This window comes from Abramis brama (genome assembly GCF_963993115.1).
Source record: "Abramis brama genome assembly, chromosome: 1".
Classification (NCBI taxonomy): Eukaryota; Metazoa; Chordata; class Actinopteri; order Cypriniformes; family Leuciscidae; genus Abramis; species Abramis brama.
In genome coordinates, this window is record NC_139963.1 from 6,142,173 (window position 1) to 6,163,586 (window position 21,414).

Here is a 21,414-nt window from a genome sequence, read left to right on the forward strand (position 1 = left end):
GACAATCTCAAAATGGCATTTGTGCAAGTATCCTCGTAAAGAGTCGGTTATGCCTTATGTCTAAAATAGTAAAACTTTTTTATGCGTTTTGGTAGGGGTGTAACGAATCATCAACTGCATCGATCTGTGCTCGGCAAGTTGGCCTTCCGGACGACATATATCGATCTAACATCGTTTTAAAAGGTAATGAATCGATTGTATCGATACTAGGAAATAACGCATTGGATTTAAGCACGTCAGACTTTATATGGATTTTTTTTTATATGGCGTTAAACGTTACTCGATTCAGTCTGCCTATCTGTGACGTGATCGCCATGCGTGACGCGCCAGCAGCAGCGCAAAGACAACAAGCAGCACAAAGACAACAAGCAGCGCAAAGTCTCTCACCTCAGAAAAACTGACTTTCCTGTTCTCTCAGCCGCTGTAGCGCACACTCTACAATTGCACGCGCAAATGCGGCAGCGCGCGCTGCAGGCTTATATCGTTTCACTATATATAAAGCACAAAATAAACTACAAGCATGCAACGTCATTACGTTTTAAATTAGAAAAAAAACGTGTTGTCCAGATTCAGTATCTGCGGTCAGATGATGTTGTCAGGCTATATGCCCGTGTCATTATTCTATCATTATTTTCATAACTTGTAACGAAATAAAGTCTCTCACCTCAGAAAAACGAAATTTCATGTCCTATCATCGTTATACTGTGCTCGTAATTAATTGATACCTGATTCCCTTTCAAGAATTTTTGGCTAAAAAGTCACTGAATCGATTTCAAGTCACTGAATCGTTTCGGATCGTATCGTTCTAAATGAACCAATGTCGTCTTTGAATCATATCGACAACCACGAATCGTGATACGAATCGAATCGTTGTTAAAACGAATCGTTACACCCCTACGTTTTGGACATTCATTTACACGACAACGGCTTTTAAAAACGCAAATTTTTGAAAATGTGTTTCAAAAGTACAAGTTTTTGAAAACTTTCTCTATGTAAACAACAAAAACGCAAATCTCTGAAAATGATGAATGAATTAATTAGGCATCTATATAGCACTTTCATATACTTCTGTACACCCAAAACACTCTACAATCATATCAGGGGATCTCTCCTCAACTACCATTTGATAACGTCATGCACATGCTGTCACGATACACACACGGGAAAAGGTAAGATCCAAAGTATTTTAATAGGGTAATTTTAATAGGGTAATCCATACTCACAATCCAGTCCAGGCAAGGGTCAAAATCCAATAAGGCAATCCAGAAACAAGAAAACAAACAAGAACAGGCAAGAACAGACTACCAGAAGTGGTGTGACAATATACAAGGACTCCATGACAAATATTGACATATATATTGGTATATATACACAGACACTAACAAGGTGAGTGGGAACAGCTGAGTGCAATGATCAATGAAGAGTCCAGAAAAGGATTGTGGGAAATGCAGTTCATGATGTAGTGGTGACAGTGGCCCTCATTTATCAAAAGTGCGTACACCAAATTTCCAGCGTACACCTGGCGTACACCCAAAACCACGTTGACTTTGAGATTTATCAATATGGACGTTGGCGTACGGCACGCTCAAATCCTACGCCAGCTCAGGAGGTGGTGTACGCACGTTTTGAGTGCGGGAATGCGCAAAAAAACAATTCCTAACACCACAAAACGCACTGACAAACTAAAAGATATAATATGACCCACAGTAAAAAACAACAACATAGTAATTATAAACTTCAGTGTTTATTTTTGTGCAACATGGACTTCAATGTTTAATTTGTGTGACTTTATCAAAGCATTTGAATTGTAGGCATATGTATTCCTTAAGTTGCGAGCCTGTGCGCTTTACCTGACGTTTCAAGCCTTGTATACTTTCGCCTGGCTCCGCAGCGCGAGTCTCCGCAGACTGCGCGCGCACCTCCCCAAACGGACGAGGCGTTTATACTCGACGCGCTCGCCGTTGTACTATTCTTTGAAACGATGGTTAGGCCCGGCAGGTATGCACGGACTGGGTTTAGTATGAAAGGCTTTCAATGACCAAAAAAATAATTCAGACTGACAAAATAATAAAAATGCCATTCTTCTTCTTTCAAATAATAATAATAATAATAATACAAATAATAATAACGACATTATTCTTCTAAATAACAATAAGCGTCATTAATAATACAAATCTAGAAATCAAATTTGTTTCTTTCCACTTCCCTGGTTTCGCTTTCTCTTTCTCAAAGAAGTTTCTCTTTAATTTGCCGTCTTCCGTGTGTCCATGGCGTAAAATGAGGGCGTGGGGGAAGCGGAGACTTGAATATATAGGGGCGTGTTATTCTAATGACGATCGATTTCAGCCGCGGCATTTATCAAGGGCAGGTATTGCGTACACCAGAATTTCAAAGGTACGCACAGCTTCATAAATCAGGCGATGAGAGGAGTGTAAGCATAATCTTACGCCAATATATACGCCCGTTTCTACGCAAGATTGATAAATGAGGGCCAGTATGTGGAAGAGACATCTAGTGGACACCCGGGATACACAAACCAGACACTGTGACATAACCCCCCCTCTACGGAGCGGCTACCAGATGCTCCAAGACACAACTACAAAACAAGAGTCCAGGAGGGAGGTGGAACAGTGGAGGATCAGGGGGAGGGATGGGGGGCCAGGTCCATGAAGGGGAACAGGAACAGGGAATGACGGCTTAGCAGGCGGCAAGGGCGAAACAGACAGTCCATCGGGCGGCCAGGGCGGAGACGACAGTCCATCGGGCGACCAGGGCGGAGACGACAGTCCATCGGGCGACCAGGGCGGAGACCACAGCCCATCGGGCGACCAGGGCGGAGACGACAGTCCATCGGGCGGCCTTGGCGGAGACGACAGCCCATCGGGCGACCAGGGCAGAGACGACAGTCCATCGGGTGGCCAGGGCGGAGACCACAGCCCATCGGGTGGCCAGGGCGGAGACGACAGTCCATCGGGCGGCCTTGGCGGAGACGACAGTCCATCGGGCGACCAGGGCGGAGACCACAGCCCATCGGGCGACCAGGGCGGAGACCACAGCCCATCGGGCGACCAGGGCGGAGACAACAGTCCATCGGGCGGCCTTGGCGGAGACCACAGCCCATCGGGCGGCCTTGGCGGAGACCACAGCCCATCGGGCGACCAGGGCAGAGACGACAGTCCATCGGGTGGCCTTGGCAGAGACGACAGTCCATCGGACGGCCAGGGCAAAGACGTCAGTCGATCGGGCGGCCAGGGTGAAGCAGGTCGTGCAGGCGGCCAGGGTGGAGACGACAGTCCATCGGACAGCCAGGGCAAAGACGTCAGTCGATCGGGCGACCAGGGTGAAGCAGGTCGTGCAGGCGGCCAGGGTGGAGATGACAGTCCATCGGACGGCCAGGGCAAAGACGTCAGTCGATCAGGCGGCCAGGGTGAAGCAGGTCGTGCAGGCGGCCAGGGTGGAGACGACAGTCCATCGGACGGCCAGGGCAAAGACGACAGTCCATCAGGCGGCCAGGGTGGAGACTTATCCTCAGGCGGCCAGGGCGAAGCAGGCTGTGCAGACGGCCAGGACAGAAACGTCAGTCCATCGGGCATACAGGCTGGAGATGTCAGTCCATCGGGCGACAAGGGCGGAGACGACCCCTTGGGCGGCCACGACGGAGGCTCAGGAACAGACACCGGCTCAGGAACAGACAACAGCTCAGGAACAGACAACAGCTCAGGAACAGACAACCGGCTCAGGAACAGACAACCGGCTCAGGAACAGACACCGGCTCAGGAAAAGGAACAGATACCGGCTCCAGCACAGTGTCCGGGGTTCCAACCAGACTGGAGGCTGCCATCTTGGTGGTGTGTGCAGCCCAGGCACGCAGGACAGCAACCATATCAAAAGTGAAGACACCCTCTTGGCTGTGGCAGGGCTGACGGGTACACTGCATCGACAGACGTGACGCAAACAGTCTCTGGATCGGTAGATGTGACGTGAACAGTCTCTGGATCGGCAGAAGTGACGTGAACGGTCTCTGGATCGGCAGACGTGTTGTGAACGGTCTCTGTATCGGCAGACGTGACGTGAACCGTCTCTGGATCGGCAGACGTGACGTGAACCGTCTCTGGATCGGCAGACGTGACGTGAACCGTCTCTGGATCGGCAGACGTGATGTGAACAGTCTCTGGATCGGCAGACATGACGTGAACCGTCTCTGGATCGGCAGACGTGACGTGAACAGTCTCGGGATCTGCAGAACTCATGTGCTCTCTTCCATGCATGCAGTACAGGCCAATGCATAAAAAAGGAAGACAGCCCTCTTGGCCGTGGCAGGACTGATGGTGGGCAGCTCCGGGATGATCTCCGGGATGACAACGGGCTGCTCAGGGATGGCCTCCGGGATGACAACGGGCTGCTCGGGGACGACCTCCGGGATGACAGTAGGGTAATCCGTACTCACAATCCAGTCCAGGCAAGGGGCAAAATCCAATAAGGTAATCCAAAAACGCAAGAACAGGCAAGAACAGGCAAGAACAGGCTACCAGAAGTGGTGTGACAATATACAAGGACTCCATGACAAATACTGACACAGACAGGGTATATATACACACACACTAACAAGGTGAGTGGGAACAGCTGAGTGCAATGATCAATGAAGAGTCCAGACAAGGATTGTGGGAAAAGCAGTTCATGATGTAGTGGTGACAGTATGGGGAAGAGACCTCTAGTGGAAACCCGGGATACACAAATCGTAAGACGCTACTGACGTGTTATAGCGACATGCACACTTACGCACCATTTTAAAAAATATAGCAATACCAAAATACAAACAATGTAGAATAGTTTGAATACAGCGTGCGTCTCCCTCAGACTGTAAACGAAGCTCGGGCGCACCAGATAACACGTCAGCAGCGTCTTACGTCAGTCTTACGACACTGCGGAGTCGTGAATGCGGATTGACAACAGACCGGAAGAGAATACAATGCTGAATAAAGTCGTAGTTTTTGTTATTTTTGGACCAAAATGTATTTTCGATGCTTCAAAACATTCTAACTAACCCACTGCTGTCACATGGACTACTTTGATGATGTCTTTATTACCTTTCTGGACATGGACAGTAAACCGTACATACATTTTCAACGGAGGGACAGAAAGCTCTCGGACTAAATCTAAAATATCTTAAACTGTGTTCCTGAGATGAACGGAGGTCTTACGGGCTTGGAACGACATGAGGGTGAGTTTGAATTGAGTGAGTCTCATGGTGAATGTGTGAGAGTTGGCAGCCTTGTATTACTTGATCAATCTATAGAGTTACATCGCCATCTAATGGTCTGGCAGCAGAATACAGCGTTTATAGTCGTTCTCGCGGATCCGTGTGAATGGCAATCGTTTTGACAATGACGACAACTTCTCTTATTTAAGCATATCGTTTTTATGTACACAAACCCTTAAGTGAATGTAAACACTGAGTAAGAGTGCGTGTGTAACAGTATATTGGATCCGTGCAGCTCTTAAAGTGACAGCAGCCTAATAAATCTGCTAAATCCAACAACAAAAGACAAAGATAAAACCACTCACTGCTCTTGCATTAATAAACTGTAGTTTTAAAAAGTATTAGTCTATATTTAATGTATACAGGAGTGTTATTTTATATTTTATATTTTATTACTTTATTAGATTTCTGTTGTAGGCTATTACTTATCTGAATACCACAGTTAGCACATCTTCCTGTAAAACCTAAAGCAGTGTTTTTTAATTTGTATTTTTGATCTGTTGTATTTTTTGTCGGTTTTGTTTATAATTTAGTTTCCCTCCAGGCTAATTCGTGGAATAGGTTATTGTTAAATTTGTGAGAAATCGCAAAACAGAATAAACCGACATATGGTTTAATTATAGTTTATGGGCTCTCACGTACCGCTCTCATTCGGCACGAATCCAAACGTTTCCATTGTCGCGATGTAACATGTTTTGCTAACCTATCATTTCTTTTGTAAACAAGGCTTTGTACTTCACTCGTGTCCTGATATCCAGGTAAAACAGCGTTCACGGGCACAAAAATGTGTTTTAGTTTACCACTGCTGATGGTACTCAGTTGTCACGCTGACCGACACAGCCCTTAACAAAAGTGGATCATTTTGAACATTAATTTACTATTCACAGTAAATGCAGATAAATATTGAACATTTAATTTACATATTTTTAATTAAATGAATGTTCTAGAACTTCTGTGCCACCCCCAGTCTGAGAGCCACTGACTTACAATAATTAACCTTGTATTAGTTTTTGCTTAAGTATTGATAATTGTGAAATTTCACTGACAATTAAAATGACTCATATCATGAAATAAGACTTTGATCATATCACCCACCTATAATCGTGTTAAATAATGTGATTTGAATACTGAGTAAAATAATCGTGATTATGATTTTACCATAATCAAGCAGCCCTAGTAATACAATTAGAAACATTCTATAAACCCTCTGCACACAAAAGTATCATTTCTAAATTATAATTACAAACAGAGCTTTAAATCTATGTATTAAAGTAAAATAGTGTAAACGTAATTTCATTACGATTAAAATTAGTCAATTCATTTTCATAAGCTGACTTTCAGTGTTGTTGCTTTTTGTCAGTTATATATTTTCATTTATGATGTAAGAATCATAACTACAATTTGTTTGAGTCGTTGATGTTTATTTGATATTTTGAAGAATTACTTTAGAATAAACTTAAAACTTTAAACTTAAACTGACCACTAGTGGAAACTTTTTCATTTTATTTACTTTTAATGCAAGTTCAGTGTAAAACTTCATTTTTGCTTCTGTTGTTGCTTGCTTTCCCTTCAGCAATAAAACCCTATGTGTCTTTTATCAAAAGAGGCCACTAGTCCAAAGCATTCATGAATTAAAATCCTACAAGTTTTTAAATCACCAAATGGAGTTTGAATGTCTCCTAGCGGCCATATTGGCTACTGCGCCTAAAACTCCCAGAGCATATTGATAGTTTGAGACAAATTTGAAAGACAACTTGGTTGGATTTGTCACTCTGACTTGCAGTTTTAGGTGCCCAGGCACAGGTTTTAAATTAATAGAAAAGAAAAATATAGTACAGCAATCATTTAAGTTTGGATATGTAATTTTCCAGTCTATGCTTAATAATAGGGTTGCCAGGTAAGAGGCGAATGAGACTAACTAGTTATCTGGATTCCAAGACCATCATCTATAAATATATTCAATTTGGATACATATTTTATATAGCCTTTTTGCCTTTTATTTTAACAACTATTTGTGCAACCATAAACACACTTGTATTTGTCTGTATGTGTGTTATTGCAATATCTTGTCAAGGGCACCAACAGAATCTAGACCGGCCCTGAACTTCATGATACTCACACAGAGTCAGAGGTCACAGCAGGTCCATCACTGAACGTAGTGGGCGCTTGCATGGAGTTGTTACTCTTCATAGACACACAGCTGGATACTGGATATGGTCCATTACTGAACACAGGGGGCTCTTGCATGGAGTGGTTACTCTTCATAGACACACAGCTGGATACTGGATATGGTCCATTACTGAACACAGGGGGCTCTTGCATGGAGTGGTTACTCTTCATAGACACACAGCTGAATCCTGAAGATGGTCCATTTCTGAACACAGGGGGCTCTTGCATGGAGTGGTTACTCTTCATAGACACACAGCTGAATCCTGAAGATGGTCCATTTCTGAACACAGGGGGCTCTTGCATGGAGTGGTTACTCTTCATAGACACACAGCTGAATCCTGAAGATGGTCCATTACTGAACACAGGGGGCTCTTGCATGGAGTGGTTACTCTTCATAGACACACAGCTGGATACTGGATATGGTCCATTACTGAACACAGGGGGCTCTTGCATGGAGTGGTTACTCTTCATAGACACACAGCTGGATACTGGATATGGTCCATTACTGAACATAGGGGGCTCTTGCATGGAGTGGTTACTCTTCATGGACACACAGCTGAATCCTGAAGATGGTCCATTATTGAACATAGGGGGCTCTTGCATGGAGTGGTTACTCTTCATAGACACACAGCTGGATACTGGATATGGTCCATTACTGAACACAGGGGGCTCTTGCATGGAGTGGTTACTCTTCATAGACACACAGCTGAATCCTGAAGATGGTCCATTATTGAACATAGGGGGCTCTTGCATGGAGTGGTTACTCTTCATAGACACACAGCTGAATCCTGGATATGGTCCATCACTGAACACAGGGGGCTCTTGCATGGAGTGGTTACTCTTCATGGACACACAGCTGAATACTGGAGATGCTGCTCTCTGAGTGTGAACAGACGCCTCCTCCTCTCTCTCCTCACACACACTCATTTTACAGGTCTGGTTCTCCTCCTCCTCTCTCTCCTCACACACACTCATTTTACAGGTATGGTTATCCTCCTCATTTTACAGGAAGTTTGCTCCTTCTCTTCCTCCTTGATGAGTGACTTTCCAGGCCTTTATGTGGACACAGAAAACATGCACAAAACACAACTGATTTTTTACACATTTTGTTTAAATGGCATTTAATTCACTATAACTTAATGTCAACAGTCTTTAGTTACTGTAATGTTGTTTTTAGAGCAACATGTGGGCCACACTTTCAAACACAGCAGCCTCGTTTAAACACTGGATTCACCTTCACTTTAACCCTTATGTGCTGTTGGGGATGTTTTCATCCACTATGGGGTATTTTTGAGTCTAAATTTGGCCATAACTTTTTCTGTGTTTCAGCAAATGGAATGATTTTTGGTGACAAATCTTATTTTGACACATATTTTGGGAAAATGCTTTGAAATTTTTCAAAAACTCAACAGTACACTGTGGGCAAATTTACTACCCTTTCGTTATGTTTCGTGGCTGAAAACAGCCACTACTTTAAACTGCTGTAAAAATGTATCAGATAAATATTTTTTTCATTTTTTTTTGCATGAATCTATTAATCAACCTCAGTCCTGCTCAAAAATATTAAATGTTTAAAAAAAATTCAGGATTTTAACTCTTTAATTGCCAAATTCGTAAATGATGTCACTGATTTGGGGAAAAAAAACACACAAAATTACTCATTTTCAATATAAAATGTGATTGTGGACTGGATTTTTTTTAACCTTTTATCACAGTCTTGGACATGTCAAAGATTAGAAACAACATTGGTTTTGATGCATTGTTAGTTTTTGTGCAGCATCAGATTTTAACTTTTTCTCCCTCATTTACTGTTCGTGGCTGTTTTTGCCCCATTGACTTCCATTATAACCACATTTTTTGATTGCAAAGCCATGACACCATATAATCATGCATTTTTGATTGTTGGTGGTTTTCCCTGTTGGGAAGAGGTAAAATTTGTATTTTTTACTGTTGATAACCAGGTGGCACCATTAACCCTTTAGATAGGCCCGTGCAAAAAAAAGCTTAGTTTCTGGCTTTTACATGGAGTTATATGGAGTATAATAGCATAATAAAGTGTGTGTGTGTGTGTGTGTGTGTGTGTGTGTGTGTGCTCACCTTGATGCGTCTGAGAAAATCAAAATATGCACCTCAGCTCTCAGAACTACATGGAGTAAACAAAAACAAAGTAAGTGTATTTATGCATCTGCTGCCTTTTGATGGTGAGAAATGCAGACTAAACAAAAACAAAGCAAGTGGATTTAAACGCGTGCATGCAAGCCTGCTGGTCATTTGATGGTGAGAAGAGCAGCAAGCAACATGAGAAAGGGCTTGACTTATAGTGAAGTTTTAGAGATGATTATGCATCCTGACCCTTCCAGCGAGCTGCAGGAAGTATCGTCTTCTCCCTCTGACACCACAGACTCAGGAGAGTCTTTATGGAGGAGATGATTGACCTCATTGTCAGCATGACTTGCGTCAACACATACATGTTTGTACAGTCATACAAACATGTATGACTATGCCTTGTGATGGCATAGCGCGTCGGCCCTGGAGTCACGCCTCTGGCAGGATGAAGAAAGGGAGTTGTCTCCGCGTTACTGGAAAACCACACTTCGCCGTTTCTCCCAATCCACCCAGATCCAGGATCCTCCGAATCCTCCTCGCCTTCAGTGGAAGCTAGAGAGGATGATGAGGGTGCCACATCCAAATCAGGATCTGACTCTCCTGAGTCTGTGGTGTCAGAGGGAGAAGACGATACTTCCTGCAGCTCGCTGGAAGGGTCAGGATGCATAATCATCTCTAAAACTTCACTACAAGTCAAGCCCTTTCTCATGTTGCTTGCTGCTCTTCTCACCATCAAATGACCAGCAGGCTTGCATGCACGCGTTTAAATCCACTTGCTTTGTTTTTGTTTAGTCTGCATTTCTCACCATCAAAAGGCAGCAGATCCATAAATACACTTACTTTGTTTTTGTTTAATCCATGTAGTTCTGAGAGCTGAGGTACATATTTTGATTTTCTCAGACGCATCAAGGTGAGTTCACACACACACACACACACACACACACACTTTATTATGCTATTATACTCCTTATAAACTCCATATAACTCCATGTAAAAGCCAGAAACTAAGCTTTTTTTTTGCCCAGGCCTATCTAAAGGGTTAATGGTTCCACCTGGTTATCAACAGTAAAAATTATAAATTTTACCTCTTCCCAACAGGGAAAACCACCAACAATCAAAAATGCATGATTATATGGTGTCATGGCTTTGCAATCAAAAAATGTGGTTATAATGGAAGTCAATGGGGCAAAAACAGCCACGAACAGTAAATGAGGGAGAAAAAGTTAAAATCTGATGCTGCACAAAAACTAACAATGCATCAAAACCAATGTTGTTTCTAATCTTTGACATGTCCAAGACTGTGATAAAAGGTAAAAAAAAATCCAGTCCACAATCACATTTTATATTGAAAATGAGTAATTTTGTGTGTTTTTTTCCCCAAATCAGTGACATCATTTACGAATTTGGCAATTAAAGAGTTAAAATCCTGATTTTTTTTTAAACATTTAATATTTTTGAGCAGGACTGAGGTTGATTAATAGATTCATGCAAAAAAAATTGAAAAAAATATTTATCTGATACATTTTTACAGCAGTTTAAAGTAGTGAACGAAACATAACGAAAGGTAGTAAATTTAAACAATGCACAAGGGTTAATGACACTGCTGAACTCTGTTTTTCACAATCCGTTTTTCGTCTCGCATTAAGCAAATATGATGTTGTTTTTACGCGTTTGTGTTTATCCTGCGACTACACTTCCTTTCCACAGTCATCATCGCTGAACACACATTAGGCCTATATAGATTATTTAAATAATGAAATAGTTTACAGTCAACTAAATATTTAAAAATTAAACTAAAATTCTCCTGTTAAATAAAAAATAAGTGTAAGTTTAACCATTTTCGGCCATTTAATGAGTGTTACAGTAGACTAGAAGTATCACGAATAACTTTCAACTTTATCGTGTATTGAGTTTGAGTTTGTCATAAAGTCTGTTTAGGCACAAATACTCTCAATATTACAGCTATGAAAAGTTTAACGAACTTACTGTCACACGTGAAGAGATTTCTGATTTTCTATCTTCCAAAATGGCGTCTTAACAGTCATCGACTGCTTTCGGTTTCTTTTCTTTCTTTCTTTTTTACACTTCCGGGTTTGGAACGAGGAAATAAATTACAGCAGAGCCACTTGTATTGAGGTAAATACTACGGAGCTCCTGTCCTGGGACCTTTGCAAAGATAAAAAAAATAGACAGACTTTCGCGTGCTCACGCGTTACAATTTCCGGTTTGCGACGCGTTATAGTGTAATTACTACAAATGTGGGAATTGGGATGAGATGAGAGTGTACTGGAGCATGCCTCCAGAGATGTGTCTTATTATAGTGAGATGAGAGGGTGTCTCTTACCATCAGAGAAAGCAGAACTGCTTATAGGCGGTGGGCGAATTTAATACTTACCTCACAGCTGTGTAAGTTTTTTTTTTTTTTTTTTTTTGCTGAGGTCATGTAATAAAATCGTATAAGTACTACAGACATTGTTTCCAACTTTGTTGTATGCACATTTGACGCAAAATGTCCTTACAAACTCTTACTTTTTTAAACCGGCAAATAAGCAGGAGTACTAATCATAACGTTAGAAAAACTCCCGTTTCCTTGACAACCAATGTAAATAATGAACACATTCTACAGCGGAGGCAAAGGGTGTTTCTCAATATGCGTTCTTCAGCGATCTTGTGTCCTTGTGTTCTCGTTTTACGTCATCATAACCGTCGAAGTTCAGACCCAATTCTCAAGAACGCAAGTACAGAGGACGCATGAAAGAACCCGGATGTGTTCTTGATACCGAGGATGCATCGAATGCAGACTTGAGCTAGTACTCGCCTGGTGTCCCAGAAGTCATTGCGGCCGGTTCCGAGTTCGTTCTTCCAAGGAAGCTTGGCAAGACCGGTCTCCACGAGAACACAAGTCCGTTCTCTGCGTTCTTGGAATTGAGAAACAGCCATTGTAATCTTTGTCAGTGACCAGGAAGCTGCGTTCTTGAAATTTAAATTTTGCTTTAACCATTAAAAATGTGTAATGTATTACTTCTGATATAAACATTTATTAAATATTTGTTGTGGATGCAATGCTTTTGAACACTTTTCCTCTGGCATGCTGTGTTTTAATGTTTTAACTAATTGCTTATGATAATAGCAGATTGTCTGAGAAAATGGTTTCGTGCAAATAATGCACAACAGGGTCTATCTGTTTCCATTAAAAATATAAATCAATTAAAACTACTATTTGGCCAGTGGAAAAGATTGAGAAAAACTTTCTCTGAAATGTATTTTACACTATTTGATTTATTCATTCAAAAACAAGGCAAGGATAGGCTACTAAATTATTTTTATTAATGAAATGTAACGGCACATCAGTATGTCATATTTTCCTAATGTCTGGTACCATTAAACATGTTTTCACGTGAATGAATAATCATATGCAAATGATATGCAGATGAGGATATGCATAGTAAAACTAGGCGTTGTAAACTCCATATATGGTTATTTCGGGGAGGAGACGCATGTGCGCACAATCTTACCCTGATGACATGAGGTGTGTTCGACATCGGCTGCGGCTGGATGTAACCGATCGGCGAGAGTAGCCGCGTGCAGGCGGGGAGGAGCTGCAAACGGAGACGTGAAGTCGGACACTTTCTGGTTCCCGTAGTGACCGCTCACGTGGTGTTTGCATACTTTACCACAGCTGAAGTGAAATAAATGCAATATTTGCCTAATAATGCATAGATGTTTCAGAGACATTTTCATTCAATACTTTATGTACTGCTTCATACAGCGTATGTTTGAACAAGAATAAAGTTCAATATAAGCTACTATCAATGAAGTGGAGTCTACGTTTTTTAATCAGTTTTAATTTGATAAACATGACACAATATAACATCGCAACTACATGAAAAGAGTGTTTACTGTTATAAAAAACTGATTTGTGAGCTTTAGAGGAACTAAAGGTGTTCGAATAAACACGAAACACACGTGATTGTTGTCATGCAGTGAATCCGGCCAATCGTGGAACAGCTGTATCGTCATCAGCCCACGTGCAGCCCAGTGCAGCCGCTCTTGAGAAGCTGCGCTGGCTGAGTTCTCCGGCTACTCTCGAATCGCTCTCGCGGTACTTTGATGGCATACGTCACAGTCACGTGGCGTCGGCGCTGTATCAAGTCCATAGACAGTAAAAGAAATGGACACAGCGACCCCATTGGAACTCAATTGAGACAAGTGAAGCCCATTTTTAGCGATTTCTTAGCACTTCCTTTCCTGACGCGCAGACTCAAACCGAGCAAAGCGTTACACGGACCACGTGAGCAACCCGTCTGTCTTCTAGTAGCTGTGCCAAGAGAAATCTGAATCATTCCCTTCCGAATCTTGCAGAGACGGAGAGTGTGAGTAGAAATTGTCCATGAGCTAGGAGCAGGATCAACTTTTGCTAGGTATTCTGATTAATTATATTGTAATTTTGCCTCTACGTCCCCCCGATTGCCAGCGAGCTTCTCCTCCTGTCCATACGGTAATCTCTCTAATGTGCGACAAAGAGTCGCTTGGTTATGACGCAATCGTTAGCCTACTTTTACAAAAACTGCTTCTACGGGGCCATAACATAAGCTACAAGGTAATGGAGCATTTTATACATTGTCGTGTTTCTTTAGAAATAAAAAATGGACAAATGGAGTCTTCAAACGCCTCAGATGTAAAGTTATTCGCTGTCAAAGTGACGCCAAAATGAATGGAAGTCAATGGGATTGCTAACGCAAGTGAAGTTCCGCTCAAGATGGCGGCACCCGGCCGACTTCAACTTCCGGTCGACTTCCTTCCCGCTTGATCAAGTCGGACAAAATTTCTAACCGGCATGCACTGCTTCAAGTCAGCCGCCGATCGGTCTGCGCAGAGCTGCATGAAGTCGAACAAGCCTAATAATAACCGACTGCAGAACCGCAGAACCATACGTCATAGCAGTGTGAGGATGACAGCGCCAGCCTAACAGTCTGATGCCGGAAGTGGGCGGAGTTCAGGTTAGACAGTAAAAGGACAGTAAAAGGTTTAACTTGTTTGTTCATAAAAGATTGTGACTGTTAATTGTTTTACATGTTCAATATATTTGTTTTATTTGTAATAAATGATTATGGCAGTGCAGTATTGTCTTAATTATTCTTTATTGCTTAAGAAGTGGTTAGGTATATAGCTGGTTTGAGGTGATAAATATTCTACTAAAGTGTCGTCTTTCTGGCTCCTTCAGACACAGAAACCGCTGATTAAATAGATTCATATATGCTGTGTGTCAGTGTGTGCATACTCTGTAGTGAAAGTTTATCTAGCCCTGTACAGCCTCCTTTTTTAACATATGAAATTATTAATTACTCAGTCGGCACATACAGTTGCATGGAAGGGCATATTCAGGTTACCATATTTCAGCAATAACACATCAGAAAATGTTGTAATGCAGGATTTCGTTCAAGAATTAACTTATCTATAGCCTACCTCTACGTGCTTGTTTTTTTTTTTTTTGCGAACTTGTGAAACAATAAGGAAAGGACACCCCCAGTTTGCTTTGTAGGCACATACCGTTGCATATTCAGGTTACCATATTTCAACAATAACACATCAGAAAATGCTGTAATGCAGGATTTCGTTTAAGAATTAAATTATCTATAGGCCTACCTCTACGTGCTCGTTTTTTTTTTTTTTTTTTTTTTTTGAGAATTTGTGAAATAATAAAGTAATGACATCTATGCTTTGTAGGCACATAAAGTTGCATGTTCTGGGTAACATATTTTAACAATAACACATCAGAAAATGGATTAAAATGTGTTTGTGTGTATTATATATATATATATATATATAGAGAGAGAGAGAGAGAGAGAGAGAGAGAGAGAGAGAGAGAGAGAGAGAGAGAGGAGAGAGAGAGAGACGCAGAGACCTATTATATATATATATATAGAGAGAGAGAGAGAGAGACCTATATATATATATATATATATATATATATATATATATACACATACATACATACACTACTGGTCAAAAGTTTTAGATCGGTAAGATTTTTTATGTTTTTAAAAGAAGTCTCTTCTGCTCACCAAGGCTGCATTTATTTGATAAAAAACAATAAAAAAACAGTATTATTGTGAAATATTATGACAATTTAAAATGACTGTTTTCTATTTTAATATATTTTAAAATGTAATTTATTCCTCAGATGAAAGCTGAATTTTCAGCATCATTACTCCAGTCTTCAGTGTCACATGATCCTTCAGAAATCATTCTAATATGCTGATTTTATGCTAAAAAAAACACTCATTATTATTTTCAATGTTGAAAACAGTTGTGTATTTTTTTTATTTCTTTTATTCTTTGATGAATAGAAAGTTCAAAAGAACATTATTTATTTAAAATAGAATATTTTCTAACATTATAAATGTCTTTACTGTAACTTTTGATCAGTTTAACTCATCCTTGATGAATAAAAGTATTGATTTATTTTATTTCTTTCCCCCAAAAAATAAAATGAAAATTCTTACTGACCCCAAACTTTTGAAGGGTAGTGTTTAATGTTACAAAAGCTTTCCATTTCAGATAAATGCTGTTCTTTTGAACTTTCTATTCATCATAGCATCATGAAATAAAAATGTAAAAAACTGTTTTCAACATTGATAATAATCATAAATGTTTCTTGAGCATCAAATCATCATATTAGAATGATTTCTGAAAGATCATGTGACACTGAAGACTGGAGTAATGATGCTGAAAATTCAGCTTTGAACACAGGAATAAATTACACTTTACTATATATTCACATAAAAAAAAAAACAGCTGTTTTCAATTGTAATAATATTTCACAATATGACTGTTTTTGTTTGTATTTTTAATCAAATAAATGCAGCCTTGGTGAGCAGAAGAGACTTCTTTTAAAAACATTAAAAATCTTACTGATCTAAAACTTTTGACCGGTAGTGTATATCTTTAATCTGTTAGACTGGAGTAATGGATAACTTCTAATAAAGAACAAAAATGACATAACATTAAATCTCATTAAATTTCTCCATACTTTTTAAAAGACATTTAGTAAGAAATGGAACTTAAATACAAAATGAGTACTCTGGTTGAATTTACCACGTAGCTTACACCATTTATAGAAGCAGACAAGATCATTTTTACAGGAGTATTTTGTATTTTTATTTAATTAGAAAACAGCCAGTGTGTGATTTATTTTTATATTTCAGAGGGAAAAAAACTCATTTTATTTAAATTCATATTTTTGTGTGTGTTTTCAGTCCATCATATTATTGTGTATGGTCTATGTTGGTTGACTATTTAAAATTATTTTCAATTAAATAAAATGTTCAAACTCTCAAGCTTTGTTTTCATTGTAGGCTATTATTTATTTTTTGTTTTAAGCTTTGTTCAATTTATAATATTTTTAATCAATTTTAATTATATCTTTTCAATTAAATCGTTTAAAACAAAGTCTTTATAATAACGTTGTTTTAAACTTTAAAACGTTCCAAAACACGGAAGAAGCGCAATGCCTTGCCGCCCCCACTTCCGGCGCCAGACTGTTAGGCTGGCGCTGTCGTCCTCACACTGCTATGACGTATGGTTCTGCGGTTCTGCAGTCAGACCTATCTCAAGACAGACGTCAAACTGTGATATCGCGTAGTAGATGAGAGAGGCAATAATGGGACACGCGTTTGTTTTCGTGGTGCAAAAGTTCCAGTGCATCTTTCCCCGCGATGCTGCCCGGGCTAGACTCCGGCCATCAACCACGGACACATCTAAACTATGGGTGTGTAGCAACCATTCAACTGGAGAAAGGTGGACTTCGACCTTGTCTACACCAATGCAGGTTTCGGTCTTGCGAGTGATGCGGTTCCGAGGACTTTTCCTATCGCTTCAGAGGTGTGTGTGTGTGTGTGTGTGTCTAAAATGTAACCCTGACCGTTTTACTTGCCTTTTGTTAAATAATCACTCGTTATTAAAATTTAGATATTTCGATAATACCTCAATTGTATGGTATGGAGGGATTATTGGGTCAGATTTAAAACTAAAAGTCTAAAACTAAAAGTCTTAAACTAAAAGTCTTAAACGAAAACTAAAAGTCTAAATTTGAAACTAAAAGTCTAAGTCGAAAACTAAAAGTCTAAGTAGAAAATGAATTTGGTATTTAGGATTGGGCATTTGGTATTTAGGATTGGGCATTTGGTATTTAGGATTGGGCATTTGGTATTTAGGATTGGGCATTTTGTATTTAGGATTGGGCATTTGGTCATTTAGGATTGGGCATTTGGTCATTTAGGATTGGGCATTTGGTCATTTAGGATTTAGGATTGGGCATTTAGGGATTTAGGATTGGGAATTTGGTATTTAGGATTGGGCATTTAATCATTTAGCCATTTAGGATTGGGAATTTGGGGATTGAGGATTGAGGAGTGTATGCAAATAAGGAGGCGTGGCCCAAATACTGGAGGCTGGGTTTGAAATGGCTGGCGCGCAGAGGCACCTTATGGACAGCAGAGGGAGCTCCCAGTGCTAAGGAGCACTGTAATGAAACCAAACAGAGCGAGTGAGCAGGGCTGGAGCGAGGACTGTACTTTACCCAGCGGGCACCTTGACATCAATTTGACATCAACAAATAGTCAAGACTTTGACCACCATGTATGACATGCATGAATATGCATATTTTCATTATATTTTGTAATTATTTCCTTGTGGTTGTAAAGATGCCTAACAAAGGTATCAATCTGACATGTTTTTTCTGGTCCCTACATCTCAGGTCAATATCATTGACATTAAATTGATGTTGATTTGATGTCAGGAAACAAGACATCAAATTGATGTGAAATTTATGTCAAAACAATGTCTGAAATGTCTGAAAAAAGTATATTTATTACTCATTGTAAATCAACGTGACAACATCTAAAAGACCGGTAACACTTTATTTTGATAGTCCGTTTGTTGAGACTTTACTAGTTATTAGTAGCCATTCAGTAGCTTGTCAACAGTGCATCAGTTGACATTCAACAACAGTTTCAACAGACAAGTAACATACGTTGAACTGACTGCCTATAGACTATAAGGTACAATTCAAGTGTTAATCTACAGATTTTACGAAAAAGTGCCTGTTGATTGTCAAAATTATTTTGCAACAGGTTATTAACCAATTGTCGACTAACTTTCAATTGTCAACTAACTTTCTGTAGATTGAGTACCAACAACTCAAGATCAATCTGTCAGTTAAATGTTGTTGGATTACATTTTTATTAAATGTTTAATTTAGTTAGTATATAAACTGAGAAAGTGATTACTGAGTTTACAGCAAGATATTCCTGCCCGACCTGGTTTTCCTTTGTTCTCTAAATGAGTCAATTCCTGAGACTCTCACCCTCACCCTTTGCCCTTATGCATTTCCTGCCCAGTAAGCTCAATGTACAGCTGTGCTTTTGTCTCTGTGATCATGTGAAGATATGGGTGATACCGTCAGGCTGATTGGATCATTTGAGTAGTTATGCTGATTCAATTGGACTCAGAGTAGGGTGTGTTCCTACTTCATTTGCATGCTTTGTTCAGAGTCTCCACCTCTATGTAATCCCTCCCCCTTGGAATGTATATAACTACAATGCATACTGTATTAGATTAGATCATGTTGGACGTTTCTACAGCCGCGTACAGCGGAGTTCTCAATAAAGAATAACTTCCGTTGAACGCGATCCCGACTGTCTCACTGGTCTCTGCTTCGAACAAAGAAAACTTTACAACAATGTCAACAGTCATGTCAGCATATTAAGTATATGATACTGTATATCCTACTCAAGGGGTCTCATGTGCATCAAATTAATGATTATTTTAGCTGATTTAAAACTGTTTTTAAAAATGTTTTAACCATTTGTAGATAATCTGTTGATAGTCAACTAAAGATTACATGTAGTTGCTTATTTGTTGCTTGTCAACAAAGAAATTGTTTATGATCAGTAGACTATTAATAGACATTCACAACTAAGCGTTAGTAGATATCTTTTAGGACTATCTAATTAAAGTGAAAAAGAGTTTATATCAGTAGAAAGTCTATAACCTATCAACAGATTAATATATTGTTTATGATCAGTTGACTATTAATAGACATTATCCACTAAGTGTTAGTAGATATCTTTTAGGACTATCTAATTAAAGTGAAAGACAGTTGATATCAGTAGAAAGTCTATAACCTATCAACAGATAAATAAAAAATAATAATAATAATAATAATAATAATACAACCCATTATTTACTAGGATATCACGATCACATCTGAACCATCTGATTATGTGAAAAAAATTATATTGAGCATTCCAAATGAGAAAACTCTCAATAGTCTACATCATTTCAAATGCCCGAGGCCAAGATCAAAAGTTATAAACAACATATAACAATAATTATTAATTAATACATTTAGCCTTTCATGACAGTAAGTTTTACAGAAAATCGCATTTGTTAAATGCAGTTTAACGTTATAACAGTTACTCATTTAAGAAATAATCTCTGTTCCTGCTGCAAACTCGCTTCGGAGGATTAACAGACAAGACTATAGTTTAAACCCTTAACAATACCTTCTTTAATCGTTTAACCATTTTGTAACATTTAGTTTATTTAACGTTACGGTGAGACACAAAAGGCGTTTTCTCCTATAGAACCATAATACACCAAAACACAATATAAATTAACAAAATACATAATTTTTATTAGCTAACGTAACTTTAGATGTAATCCAAATCTTTATAATCCATACGCAAGCAAGAAACAGATCCAAATTCAGCCCTTCATCCACATCCAGCGATCTCCATCTCCATTCTCAGCAGCGACCGTACATGTCAAATCCCGCGCTCGTGATGAATTTAAATTCAAAAATTGCGCCCTCAAGAAGCGTTACGACATGTTTTACGGCAGTGATATCAAACGCTCATTGGCTCTCGCCTGCTTCGTCACAGATTGCAGCATGCCGTGTTTTAGTTGAAACAAGTTCAACATTGAAATGCAGAAGCGCGCGCGCCGTCTTCACGCAGAGGGAAGCTGGGTTAACATTTTCATGGATTAATAACTTAAATTCTGCTCTGTCCCTTATACAAAACTATTATATACTGCCAGAGAGGACTGCAACACATCGTCATTTGTGAGCGACTTTTGGTACTGATTTACATTTTCGCAATAAATTATTATGATTACACATCTGTTGTTTTTCTTCATAATTTTATAGAAGCCCAAGAGGCGAAACTCAATAGAACGCTCCATAGCAACAGTTGCCCCCATGACGTGACGGCGCGGCCGCCATTATGGACTGAAAACTGAAGGAAAACGCCGAAAAATAATGGGAGTCAATCATAGACTGTAAAAAAATATGGACGTAGTGTCCGTGACGTCACCCGTAGGTTTCTGAAGAGCATTTTTGAAGCCTAAACTGGGCGTAGCCGGCCGTCGCCATCTTGGCCTTGCGTCACTCCCGAATGGGCAGAGGCGGGGCGCGAGCTGGAGCCTGGCTGTATCTGAAATCACCTAGCTCGACGTGATCGAGTTTTTAGTTCAGGCTGGGCATAGATATATGTTTATTTCTATGCAGGCTGGGGAAGTAATTCTATAACGTTATGCAACTGACAGAGAGAGTGTGTGTGACAGTGATTTATGTGCATAACGTTACATGTCAGTCACTCCTTTTTTATAGTCTATGGTCCGTCAGCGCGGCATCCCTCGTCAAGTTCGTAGAGAGCTTATTCAGTCCAATTTAAATTCTGATTTTTGCCGCCTCTCAAATGGGTTAAACCATAGATATAACGTTATTGCCTATGAAGTTCAAGTAAATGCGCTAGAAAATCCGCGCTCATTCATGGATGTGCATTTATTGCATGAACGGAGAAAGCGCCGACGCC

The 21,414-nt window shown here is 39.9% G+C and overlaps 2 protein-coding genes across 5 annotated transcripts in view; both read right to left on the reverse strand.

Moving 5' to 3' along the window:
• Positions 1 to 12,472, reverse strand: part of LOC311079613 (NACHT, LRR and PYD domains-containing protein 3-like) — a 118,527-nt gene extending 106,055 nt beyond the window's left edge. Inside the window, exons 1-2 of one of the 4 annotated variants that reach the window (XM_084109193.1) lie at positions 11,931 to 12,472; positions 7,380 to 8,482 (exon numbers count right to left, since the gene is read on the reverse strand). In XM_084109193.1, coding sequence (XP_083965319.1) covers positions 7,380 to 8,404 — 1,025 coding nt within the window. In that variant the 5' untranslated portion in view covers positions 8,405 to 8,482; positions 11,931 to 12,472. Of the gene's footprint in view, positions 1 to 7,379; positions 8,483 to 11,521; positions 11,895 to 11,930 lie in introns of those variants that run through there. The other 3 variants (XM_084109194.1, XM_084109192.1, XM_084109195.1) reach the window with 3 other exon arrangements.
• Positions 1 to 21,414, reverse strand: part of LOC311079737 (uncharacterized protein) — a 183,357-nt gene that overhangs the window by 121,680 nt on the left and 40,263 nt on the right. The gene's annotated exons all lie outside the window — the stretch shown is intronic.